Genomic DNA, 13,566 nt, shown 5'->3' on the forward strand with positions numbered 1-13,566 from the left:
ATGTGCATGCAAGACGCATGGGCATGCGGGGCACATACATGGGGGCAGGGTGCATGCACGGGGGGTACTCACATTGCATTTTAGGGGTTTGCACATGGATTTGCGTGCGCACGCTCTGGGCACTCAGCACCAACAGTTTAACCATCACTGCCCTATAGATGTTTCTTTCCTGTTTTGTTTTTTTTTACATTTTTGTTTGTGATTGTAAATGGCAGGGTTTATAATTTTATCTTTTGATAAATCTTTATGTTTAAATTAAGCTAACTTAATTTTTTTGACTCATTTTTTATCCATACAGCATGGTTTCGGATTTGATTGTATCTTTTCTACCTTAAATTTATGTTAGATTTCATACAATTGCAGGCATTATTCCAATCAATTAGCAACAAATTCAAGACAATTTGAATTGTCTTTAGCCAATTCAAGCAATAGGCAGCATCAGCAATATGTATTCTGAAATGACACTCCTAAAGTCTTAATGTCGACAATATAAAAATAATAAAACACGGTTATATGTAAATAACATATAATATATTTTAAAAATTGATAAAAGATATAGAAGACAAAGGTCAATGTTTATAATAAGATTATCAACATAAATTTAGCCATAATAATTTCACATGTCTTGATGCCTTATTTATTTATTTTATTTATTTTTTCTATTTGTTAACTGCCTATTTCCCTCAAAGAGGGGCTCTTGAAAGTGTACAATTTTACACATAAGCATCTTTTATATATATTTGTTTGATGCGGGGACTTACTGAAAGTCATCGTTGGTAGGCAAAAAATGTCTTTTCTTCTGCCTCTACTCACCCAGCCACTTTTTTCTTATTTGGCTAGAAAATACACCTCAGAATTTCAACTTAATAAAATTGTTTAAATATTAGGTACTCTGTGAGAAATGTTTTCTCTTCCAGTAACCTTTTCCAAATGGTTGAGACAGCTCACAACAAGACTAAAACCCATTCAATTCATTCTGGAGAGCAGGAACCTACAGCAAGCTGCTCTTTATAATTTGGGTTTGCTAACCATCAGCGAAAAAGTAGCATTCTTTCCATGTTTTTGGGATAATAAGGAAGACATAGTAGGAAAAAAAATTGCCTTAACTTTACAACCTTCAGATCACCTCCACCACATCCACTAAAGCAATATATGGATTGTAGTTTAATGAAGCCATCCAGAGCCATTACTCTTCATAGACATCCTTTGTTCCATACCTTGATTCCACCTGCAAAAGAGAAACATTTCCATATCAAAAAAACCTGTGGTTTTTTGCTTTCCTTCACTTGTCTTCCATTATGAAGGTATTCAAGATTATCTTGTATCCCTTTCTTATGCATCCTGGTTGCCTTAAATGACTTTAAAATATTTTTGTCTCCTAATATCAATAACAATAGTATTAAAAGTAGTAAACAGTAGTAAACAATATTTGCTTACTGTTTCCTGACAGTTAGAACAATTAATCAGTGGAACAACTTGCCTCCAGAAGTTGTGAATACTGGAAATTTTTAAGAAGAGATTTGACAACATATGTCTGAAATGGTATAGGACTTCCTGCCTGAACAGGTTGTTCAGGAGGTTGGACTAGAAGAGTGCCAATGTCCCTTCCAACTCTGTTATTCTGTTACTTACTTGACCAGACTGATCCTTTGGTAACAAATTAGGATTTATCACTGGAACTTAAAAGTCTTTCATCCTGAAGGGCCAGTATGCTAACAACTGCCAGGATGAAGAATTAGTGTCTTATTATCCAAATTCCTGTGCAGTTATTATTTCATGCAAATTACTCATGCATATCTAGCAAATAGGAAGATTTTTTTTAAAAAAATCTTTCATACAGGAATTTACAGAAAGAAAATAATTAGGTCATGCACTACCATGTGTTATGATTCCCAATAATAACAATACAGCAAATTAAGCAGAGGGCAGAGGTTTTTACTTTGACAGGTAAGGCGCACAGAGGATACTGAGGACAATTATTCAAGGCTTAGACATAGAAAACTGAGGTTTGTTTAGTGGCAACACAAAGTGCAGAAAAAACAATGGTTTGTGAGACTAAAAACAAATTCATTCACTAATTTAATAAGTTATAGTTTACTAAGTAATTACTTATTCTAGAATTTTCAAGATTATTAGATGTGTTAATAGAAGAAAATGTTCAGTGAAAGCACTCTGTATATTTTTGCTCATTATACTAGCAACATTTCTCTTTTTTAAATTTATTTATTTATTTATTTATTTTTATTTATTTATTTTATTTTATTTTTATACCGCCCTTCTCCCGAAGGACTCAGGGCGGTGTACAGGCATAATAAAACCGACAATACAATATACAAGTTTAAAATACGATTTAAAAAACTTATTTAAATTAGCCCAGTGATTAAAATTTACCATACTAAAAAACCCCGTTTAAAATTAATAAATTTAACATTAAAATCCCAATTTAAGCCAGCCCCGCGCGGATAAAAAGATGAGTCTTGAGTTCGCGACGAAATGTCCGAAGGTCAGGTATTTGGCGTAAACCCGGGGGAAGCTCGTTCCAGAGTGTGGGAGCCCCCACAGAGAAGGCCCTTCCCCTGGGGGCCGCCAGCCGACATTGTTTGGCGGACGGCACCCTGAGAAGTCCCTCTCTATGGGAGCGTACGGGTCGGTGGGAGGCGTGTGGTAACAGCAGGCGGTCCCGTAAGTACCCAGGTCCTAAGCCATGGAGCGCTTTAAAGGTCATAACCAACACCTTAAAGTGCACCCGGAAGGCCACAGGCAGCCAGTGCAGTCTGCGCAGGAGCGGTGTTACATGGGAGCTACGCGTAGCTCCCTCTATAACCCGACCATGACATTGGTTCTGTTACTAAATCATCTAATACCAGATCATTTAACCACTGTCCAAAGATATAAATCAGATCCAGCATGCCTCCCCCTGTGTGCGTAGGGCCATCATTTACTCGAATCAGGTCCAAGGCCATCATGGAAGCCTGGAACTCCCGAGCTGCCGTCGATGACAAGCCAACTGATGGCAAGTTGAAATCCCCCATGACTATAAGTCTGGGGGTCTCAACCGCCACAGCAGCCAGTACCTCCAGAATCTAGCAATTTTGAAATTGAGCTTCCATACTTACTATACCTACTTTTCAAATACTTTCTGGTTCTTCTCCATAATCTATTGCCAGATGTCTCACACAGCCTCCATTTTATCCCAAATTCACTGTGGAAGTTGACTGATTTCAACCTTAACTGTTCCTTGGCCTATGAATGATAAACAATGCCTCATTCATTATCTTAGTGGTGATATGGTGAGACACTGTCAAGTATAAGTTTCTGTTGAGGTTACTGCAGGTACATTCCCTCCACTTCTGTCACAGGGCATTGTCCTGCTAGCCATTTTTGCTTGAGCTGCAAATTCTGTTATCACAGAGTTCCTTTGTGAAATGCTGCAGGGCTTGGAACTCTCTCCGCTTCTTTTTAACATCTACATGAAGCCGCTGAGTATGAGGTACCATCAGTATGCTGATGATACTCAGCTTTCTATCTCCATCCCTGGTGACCCAAATACTGCTGCTGCTGCCCTCTTGCAGTGCCTAGAAACTGTGGACTCTGGATAGGGGATAACAGGCTTTGGCTTCTTTTTTTTTTTTTTTTTTGAATTTATAACCCGCCAGTGTTAAGCAATAGTCTTCATCCATTTGTATATTATATACAAAGTCAACTTTTATTGCCCCCAACAATCTGGGTCCTCATTTTACCTACCTTATAAAGGATGGAAGGCTGAGTCAACCTTGGGCCTGGTGGGACTTGAACTTGCAGTAATTGCAAGTATCTGTGTTAATAACAGACAGACTTAGTCTGCTGAGCCACCAGAGGCTTAAGCCTGGCAAGACTGGACAACAGGCTTTTGAGTGTGTGGAGCTTCAGGATCCAGGACTTTAACATCTTTATGTCTATGAGATTCTCAGTCATCTAGGTCATGGTTGTTCAGAGCTGAAGAACCTTCTTGGATGAGAAGTGAAACGTCTTCAAAGAATATCAAGAAAGTCCAGTTGCCTCTTGAAAAAGCACTTTTGGGTTTAACATCTTTAGTTCTTGATGGGCACTGCCTCAGACAGACCCAGTGCACAACTCGGGGGCTTCTCCTAGACTTATGACTCCTGCTTGCTCTACATCAGGCTGCCCTTGAAGAGTATTTGGAAGCTATAGGTAATGCAGAAAGCAGTTTGCTGGAAGGTTCGTGAGGTCCCTAGGATGTCACATGTTACACTGCTGTTTTGCAAGCTCCAGTGTTTGCCAGTTTATTTCTGGATCAAATTCAAGTTTTGAATTCTTTAGAAGCCCTTTACGCTTTGGGTCCAGCAGAGTATTTGAGGAACTAGCTCACCCCTGCTCTAGGCCTACTGATAGAAGGGGCTTCCTGCAGACCCCATCAATCTAGGAATTCCAGCTGGCGGGATCCAAAAGAAGAGCCTTTTCTGCCATGGCTCTCATCCTCTGGAACATTGTGCCTTCCGAGGTGAGATCCCCACTTATCCTTTTGATCTTCTAAAAGGGGCTAAAGACTTGGATCTGGCAATTGGCCTGGGGCTCCAATGGGGGTATATAAAGCTTTCTGAAACAGAAAAAATGACACCCAAATTAAAGGCATTACAATGTTATAAAAAAATTTCCTGATTCTTACCTTAGCCACTTCAGATGTGTTGGGAACACACCTTCAGGATTTTCAGACAACCAGGATTACTTTTGCTGGAATTCTAGACTGGCCAATTTTAGATTATTTACTGACTTGCATGATTAGACTATTAACTTTATATATGCTTAACTATTATACTCTTCATATTTACTATTAATTAAGTTATGGATATACTTGGACCTGATTTATATCTCTGGACAGTGGTTAAATGATCTGGAACTAGATGATTTAGTAACAGAACCGATGTCATGGTCCGATCATTTTCTCCTTCGCCTAGACTTCCGAACCGCCATCCACCATCGCAGGGAGACAGAACCTATACGGTGGTTCCGTCCCAGGCACCTGATGGACCCTGAGAGGTTCCTGACGGAGCTTGGGCCATTCCCTGAGGATCTGGCCCACGGCACGACTGAGGAACTAGTTGCGGCCTGGGAGCGGGCCGCGGCTGGGGCCTTGGACTGTGTCGTGCCTTTGCGACCTCTGACCCGGCGCAGATCTCGTCTGGCCCCTTGGTTCTCCGAGGGGCTGAGGGAGATGAAACGCCGGAGAAGACGTCTAGAGAGCACCTGGAGGTCCAGTCGCTCCGAAGCTGATCGGACACTAGTTAGGTCCTATTCTAGGACCTACCTAGTGGCAATGAGGGAGGCGAGGCGCTCATACACCTCCACCCTCATTGCGTTGGCAGATAACCGCCCGGCCGCCCTGTTTCGGGTGACCCGCTCCCTCCTTCATCAGGAGGTGCGGGATGACCCGTTGCAGGGACGTGCCGAGGAGTTTAGTGGTTATCTATACGATAAAATCGCTCAGCTCCGGGATGGTCTGGACCGAAATTGGGATGATCCAAGCGATCCAAGATGATCCACGTCTTGTTGAGTCTGTTTGGGATGAGTTTGACCCTGTGGCTCCCGAGGACGTGGACAGGTTGTTGGGGAGGCTTCACGCCACTACATGTTTACTGGACCCGTGTCCTTTCTGGCTGGTACTGGCCACTCAGGAGGTGACACGAGGCTGGCTCCAGAGGATTATCAACGCTTCTTTGTTGGAAGGGGTTGTCCCTGCCGCCTTGAAAGAGGCGGTGGTGAGACCCCTCCTCAAGAAGCCCTCCCTGGACCCAGCTATTTTGGGTAATTATCGTCCAGTCTCCAACCTTCGCTTTGTTGCGAAGGTTGTAGAGAGTGCTGTGGCGCGACAGCTACCCCAATACCTGGATGAAGCCGTCTATCTAGACCCGTTCCAGTCCGGCTTCCGACCCGGGTACAGCACGGAGACAGCTTTGGTCGCATTGGTGGATGATCTCTGGAGGGCCAGGGACAGGGGTTATTCCTCTGCCCTGGTCCTATTAGACCTCTCAGCGGCTTTTGATACCATCGACCATGGTATCTTGCTGCACCGGTTGGGGGGATTGGGAGTGGGAGGCACCGTGTATCGGTGGTTCTCCTCCTATATCTCTGACCGGTCGCAGACGGTGTTGACAGGGGGGCAGAGGTCGACCGTGAGGGACCTCACTTGTGGGGTGCCGCAGGGGTCGATCCTCTCGCCCCTTCTGTTCAACATCTACATGAAGCCGTTGGGTGAGATCATCAGTGGCTTTGGGGTGAGATACCAGCTGTACGCTGATGACACCCAGCTGTACTTCTCCACCCCAGGCCACCCCAATGAAGCTGTTGAAGTGCTGTCCCGGTGTGTGGAAGCCGTACGGGTCTGGATGGGGAGAAACAGGCTCAAGCTTAATCCCTCCAAGACGGAGTGGCTGTGGATGCTGGCATCCCAATTCAGTCAGCTGCAGCCGCAGCCGCAGCTGACTGTTGGAGGCGAGTTACTGGCCCCAAAGGATAGGGTGCGCAATTTAGGTGTCCTCCTGGATGATCGGCTGTCGTTTGAAGATCATTTGACGGCCGTCTCCAGGAGGGCCTTCCACCAGGTTCGCCTGGTTCGGCAGTTGCGCCCCTTCCTTGATCGGGATGCCTTGTGCACAGTCACTCATGCGCTCGTTACCTCTCGCTTGGATTATTGTAATGCTCTCTACATGGGGCTCCCCTTGAGGTGCACTCGGAGGCTTCAGTTAGTCCAGAATGCAGCTGCGCGGGTGATAGAGGGAGCTACGCGTAGCTCCCATATAACACCGCTCCTGCGCAGACTGCACTGGCTACCTGTGGCCTTTCGAGTGCACTTTAAGGTTTTGGTTACTATCTTTAAAGCGCTCCATGGCTTAGGGCCTGGGTACTTACGGGACCGCCTGCTGTTACCACATGCCTCCCACCGACCCGTACGCTCTCACAGAGGGACTTCTCAGGGTGCCGTCCGCCAAGCAATGTCGGCTGGCGGCCCCCAGGGGAAGGTCCTTCTCTGTGGGGGCTCCCACACTCTGGAACGAGCTTCCCCCGGGTTTACGCCAAATACCTGACCTTCGGACATTCCGTCGCGAACTGAAGACACATCTTTTTATTCGCGCGGGGCTGGCTTGAATTGAATTTTATTAATTTTAAATTTTTATTAATTAATTTTAAATGGGGTTTTTAGTTTATTGTATATTTTTACTTCTCAGGCTAATTTTAAAATAAGTTTTTTAATTACATTTTAAATTGTACATTGTATTATCTGTTTTTTTTGCCTGTACACTATCCTGAGTCCTTCGGGAGAAGGGCGGTATAAAAATCAAATAAATAAATAAAATAATAAATAAACTTAGTAAAACATAATAGGTTATCCTTACAAATTCTAACATACACCTGTTATTATGGTTGAATCTTCAATAGCATCTGTATCTGGGTTAATAATATCTTTATTCTTGTGTTTCAGATATGCCAGGAATATCAATAAATATTATCTATACGACTTGCATATGCTAACCCTTATACTTGCCATGTAATTGGCAATCCATCTTAAGCTAAAAATACTAAGTGAAAAAAATCACAGAGATGGCTACTCCTAGACAAGGCTAATTGGACAGGATTAGTATTTGAATCTTGGTCAACACGAATTAATCCCAGTTTGTAGATAGCAAAGTTGATTTTTTAAAAATCTGGAAGAAGGCACTAACATTTCAATATTATTGCCAAGAAAATAATATGGATATATCCAAGTAATAAAAGGAAATAAGCATGAGAGGAAAGAGACTTCAATGAGATTTTAAGGAAATATTTTAAAGAATAGATATGTATGAGGGTCATTCCAAAAGCCATTTGAGGGAAATGAAATACTAGGGGTTTTCCCCTTTTCATTTGGATCTGTACTATCTATACATTACAGATGTTAGAAATATGGTTGGAACTTTAATTATTAGCAAGGAAGAATAAAAACAAATAGCCAGTGTACTAGAATTGAATTGAATTGAATTGAATTCTTGATTGGACATACAAGGAATTTGTCTTGGTGCATAACTGCTGGAAATTAAGGGTGATAGATCTAACATACCTGGAGAGTATTAAGTTATGCAAGATTAGACGAGAACACCTGTAATTTCTGTATGTATGTTTTCAAAAATGATAATACAGAAAAATTCAGGCATTGTCTAGTAGTATGAATTTTCCATTAAGATTTTCAGAATTTTTTAAAAAAAAATCAAATTATCAGTACATCATTTTTACTTATTTCTAACTGTCACAAATAACTTGTTTTATATAATTGATGAAAAAAGTAAATATTGCAACATTTAAACATTAATTTTACTTTAGTGAGTTATATACTAAATCTTAAACTTTGAACATACCTGGTTAACAGATAATGGCTTTGCAAATTGCTGAAGAATCAGTGGGAAGAACATTAAGCAATCCCATACTGTGAGAAGTGTGCTCTGTTCTAGGCTACCTATACAATTGAGAGCATATAGACTCAGCACACCTCTCTTCCTTAGAGGTGTACTAGTCAGAATTTCCTTTGGATCTGTTAAAGCTTTCAGACAATAAGAGTTTAAGACTTTATTGGTGGTTGGTTTCTCTATGATTTGTGTCCCTGGGCACACACATAGCCAATGGTTTACATTTCTGTTATTCAATAGATTTAGAATAGAATAGAATAGAATAGAATAGAATAGAATAGAATAGTATTTATTGGCCAAGTGTGATTGGACACACAAGGAATTTGTCTTGGTGCATATGCTCTCAGTGTACATAAAAGAAAAGATACGTTCATCAAGGTACATCAAAGTACAGAAATGTTGCATTTTTTCTATTTGTTGTAATGTATTTGGGGCATTAAAAATCTCCCTATATTAGGTACATTTAAAGAGAAAGAGTATATATTAATATTGCCTGGTAGATCTGGGCCTTCACTGTTTGAAAGCAAATTTTGTGATAATAATTGCCTCTCTTGATGATATTGTAAATATTTCCTGTTTTGCTACTCAAGGAAATAAAAGCCATAGAATGTCAATGTTTATATATGTGTGTAAGTTTGTATGAGTGTATAGACAAACACAGATTCACACACATTTTGCTCATATGAAATATAAATGCTTTAGATATGTTGTACTTTATATATTAAAATAAATATATTTTAACTATATAGATATAAGTTCTTTAAAAATTGAAATAAATAATTGTAATTCATAGAACATTCTGTAATTCAGAGATACATATAAAATACAATCTGTGTGTTTGATTCCAGGTAACAGATTTAAATGTGCAGCAATTTCAGGCACAGTTTGATATTTTCTATAATAAAATATAATGCAAAAAATTAAACATCCAATATCAATGGTTTCTAAATGGTTTTGATATTTATTTTTTGTCCTTTTACATGAAGAGTAATTTATTTCCCTTTTTAAAGTGTGGGCAGAGTGATTACTAGCACTCTGTAATGTAATTGTGTTGCATTGATAAAATAAAAATTGTCTTTTATCTGTGTCCTGATAATGTCCTGATAATGTTCAATTTACAGGCTGGCTTCTCTGCCACCTCTTCACTGCTTTGAGTATTCCAGTTCTCCTCCCTTCCTGCTCTGAGAGCGCACAGAACTGTTTGAAATCCACTGGTACAATTGTCAAATCAATTATTCATTCTCTGCAATTATACTCACACAAAGAACATTTTGCTGGTCTGAATGATGATTAAATTAACAGCTATTCCAGCTGCCTGATAACATCTAATAGAATATTCATAAGCCCAAAATGGAATGAATTATCTCCATTAACTTCATCATGTTCACTTAATTACATGCTTGTTATTGTATTTACACCTTGTTAGATACCGCTGAAGCTGATCCAGTGGCTGGCCAGGAATTGGAAGCGTCTGTCATGGGGCAGTTGGAGCGCATTTTGTAGGAAATGCTATTTATTTTAAATGCTCCACCTGCTGGGAGCCAAGGTTAGTCAGCAGCACTGAGATGAATTGGGAAACGGGGTGTAAAAAGAAATAATGTGCTTCTGACAGGCTCCGTGGCTTTTAAGTTGCTCTCATTCAGCCACTTCACAAAAAATTATTTTATTCCATCTTTCAGTGATGATGACATGATTGCTTTGGGGTAATCATTTACCATTCTGATTTTATTTTTTGAAGTAAATTGTCTGAAGTAATAGGTTCTTGGAATTACAGCATGTCTTGCTTTTTTTCTGCAGAACTTTATTTAAGCTTGTCTTCCAGCATTTAACCTGGGGCCCCTTTTTTGTTTGATCTTCTAACTTTATTTATACAACAGTGCTTAATGATCCTGCAGAATGTTCCCCTGCATGTATATACACACTCCCCAAAATAAATAAAATAAATTCTGACCAATATGCTAACAGTATTTTATATCCACAGCAAGGGGGCATGTACAATTTTGTTTTGAGTTAGAAATACAAAACAGCTTTTTGCTCAACCCCTGATACAATCATTCGTCCTATTGAAATAAATTTATCACTTTCAGGATAACTTTGTTCTTGTAAAATATGAGAAAAGCACTATTTGCACCTTCTGATACCTCCCTACAATATTTTCCTACCCCACAACAATGCTCTTTATTCTCTTATAAGTAGACAGGTTTCTCGGCCAGGCCTCCTCACTCACATCTGCAATAACTCTGTTCCATAGCACTGGATGCAGCAAAGGAAAATAGCTATCCATGTTGATTTGAATCTGAATTAGACCAAGAATGAATGGACTTAAAATCACACTTCTAAATATTTGTGAGATCACTGTAATAAAACACTCAGACCCTATTTTTTTATTCAGCCTAGAAGCTATATTTTTGTAACAGAACAAGGAAAGTGAGGATAATTATTTTTAAGCAAAAGAGACTCTGTTTGTAGAATAATGGTGGTGGACTTCAGCAGCTAACGGTGATAGTATCAATGGTCTTTGTTTGAAGGGTTTTCTTTGTTGGTAAGAGAGAGATAATTTTCATATATTAAATATATTCTGCTGTCAAAAAAATCTAACAGAATAGAAAATTGATTAGGTATTTGAATGGTTATAATATGCCAGATTCTTACTAAACAGAAGAAATGGTGTTCGCTACCAGAAGAATATATAAAACAAAAGTTGGGATGTGGTGAAAAATTTGTTGAGGGGTTTTTATGGAAGTAGTAAAGCAGCTTTAGTGTCCAAATATTGATTGTAGCTTTCCTTGCATACATCTTATGCATGTAATGTGTAAATTAACTGAATTGAAATTAGTGCAGTATATAGTTCACATATGTCTGTAGAGTTATGTACAATACAAGAGTTTGCTGACCTGTATTTATCATAATGGTACTGGAATTACTATGTTTTGGAACACATTTGTATTAACATCATAAATTAACATTACTCTTGCTACTTTTTAATCATCACTGATATTAAATAAATATTTTGTGGGGGGGACTGTAACGTTGCTAATTTTTCCTCTTTTATATTGACATAGTAGAAATGATAGAGTTATCATCATGGATAAGGGTGCTGTATGTTGCAAAGTGGTGAATCTATAAAAAAAGACTTGCTTTAACTGATTTCATAATTGACAGAATATTTATTTAACTTACTGTAAATTGACACACCTCTAGACAGACAATTATGACTGATTGTATAACATCTGACAGAATCAATTATGACTGACTGTTGTTTGCTATCTTTGCATAGAAATAGATGAAACACAGGTATTTAGAACAAAGTCTATTGCTAGTGTTCCGGTGTTTGATATAATTAAATACAATAATGTAGGAAAAGTTTTAAAAAATCAGCTTCTAATGTTTTATAATTTAGCATATTCTTCAAATAAAAAGCTAACTAAATAAGAATGATGCCTTCTGAACTGACTCCTGAACACGCAAGAATAATTAAATAAGAACTGTATGTACAACTTTCTAAATGAAAAATCATCCATTGCTAAAATTCTCCACAGTTTTAGGATTAACAAAAATCAAGTAATATTTGAGACAATAAATTAACAGCTTTGCTCACTAATAATTTAACATGGAAAGATTAAATGTCCATTAACTGGATATAAAATATAAAAATCTCCCATACAAGTGAAAGCAAACCAAAAGAAGGCTTCTATATTTATTTGTGCACTATTTTAATAAAGAAAAACTAAATAATGAAAATATTTAGAAGAATGCTAATACATTTTATAAATTCCACATTATCTTCAATTATTAGAATAACAATTGATAAATGTTTAATTTAAATTGGTTTTTTTTATAGTTTACATTATTCAGTTTAAAACTTAATTGTGTATTGTATTTAAAAGTTAGGAAATCTTTAGGAAGCTCTTTGTGTGAAAACATTGCATAGTATATATCTTGTTTTGATATTGTAAAAACTGTTTGAATTTTTTCTGCACAAATGTAAAGGGTATGGTAGCAGTTGGTATAAAATTGTGTTCTGTCCATATATCTGAATGTTCTACAAGCAATTTCCATCATGTAACAATGTTCTCAAAAAAGATGAACTATTTTATTGATTTAAATTTTATTTAGAAAAAAAATGGAGTTCTTATATGCATCTCCAAGTTGGATGGTATGGTAGCTTGAAAGTATTGACTGACTGTGTGCTATACAATGGTCACAATTGTCTTTTACTAAGGAGAGCATAGAAGGATGCTGGTTGCCATTCTTACTCTGCTGTGTGGCAGCACAAATAGTCCCCTTTCTAACCAACCTGGTGGGAAAAGTCAATATCCCATCAGTAGAGGAGGTAAACACATCAGGAGCTGTGTCCTCTCTCATCTTCCCTGCTCTATATTACTACAGATCTTTAAATCTATTGTCCCCAGTCATCAAATGCACTTCTGTCATTCAGATGCATATACTGCTGCAGTACAAATAAGGCTATAGTCTAGTGGTGTATTTTCTCTTTATTGTTTTATATTTTTTTAAAAAATATTCCTCATTAATTTTGCAAAGCACTTTTCTATATGAGCAACTTATACCTAATTTTGTGTGTGTGTGTATGTGTATGTTTTCGTAGGTTTTCACGGGTATAGGTATGTAGGTCTTGGCATATTCGGGTCTTTTCCTGTGTAAGGTTGAGAGTATCTTGGCGACGTTTCAACGAGGTCTCACTCATCATCTTCAGGCTGGTGCTTTCAGCTTCGTGCTTCTGTTAGCAAAGCTTTGTTCACAGAAGCACGAAGCCGAAAGCACCAGCCTGAAGATGATGAGTGAGACCTCGTCGAAACGTCGCCAAGATACTCTCAACCTTACACGGGAAAAGACCCGAATATGCCAAGACCTCTGTGTGTGTGTGTGTGTGTGTGTGTGTGTGTGTTCCTACTGTTAGACCTAGTGAGGTTACAGCACATCAGAGGCAGTAGCAAGTGATGGAATGACTAGACTCTTAATGACCCATAGCCTGGTATGGCATCTCTAATTTGCTGCTACCAAATTTTCTGAAGGACACCATTCTATTACAAGATAATATTACCAGACTAATATTATCAAAGTAAGATTTAATTGTCCATCTTCTGCACATGAATGACAATGGAATGAGTTG

The 13,566-nt window shown here is 38.8% G+C and overlaps 1 protein-coding gene across 5 annotated transcripts in view; it reads left to right on the forward strand.

The window, feature by feature from the left end:
* POLA1 (DNA polymerase alpha 1, catalytic subunit) overlaps positions 1-13,566 on the forward strand; it is a 606,439-nt gene that overhangs the window by 587,840 nt on the left and 5,033 nt on the right. The window contains exon 37 of one of the 5 annotated variants that reach the window (XM_058186079.1): positions 9,862-9,981. The exons of the other annotated variants lie outside the window; for them this stretch is intronic. Within the exon in view, the coding sequence (XP_058042062.1) occupies positions 9,862-9,938 (77 nt within the window). The 3' untranslated portion in view covers positions 9,939-9,981. The remainder of the gene's footprint in view (positions 1-9,861; positions 9,982-13,566) is intronic. 5 annotated transcript variants of the gene reach the window in all.

Source organism: Ahaetulla prasina, chromosome 5 (assembly GCF_028640845.1).
Source record: "Ahaetulla prasina isolate Xishuangbanna chromosome 5, ASM2864084v1, whole genome shotgun sequence".
Lineage (NCBI taxonomy): Eukaryota > Metazoa > Chordata > Lepidosauria > Squamata > Colubridae > Ahaetulla > Ahaetulla prasina.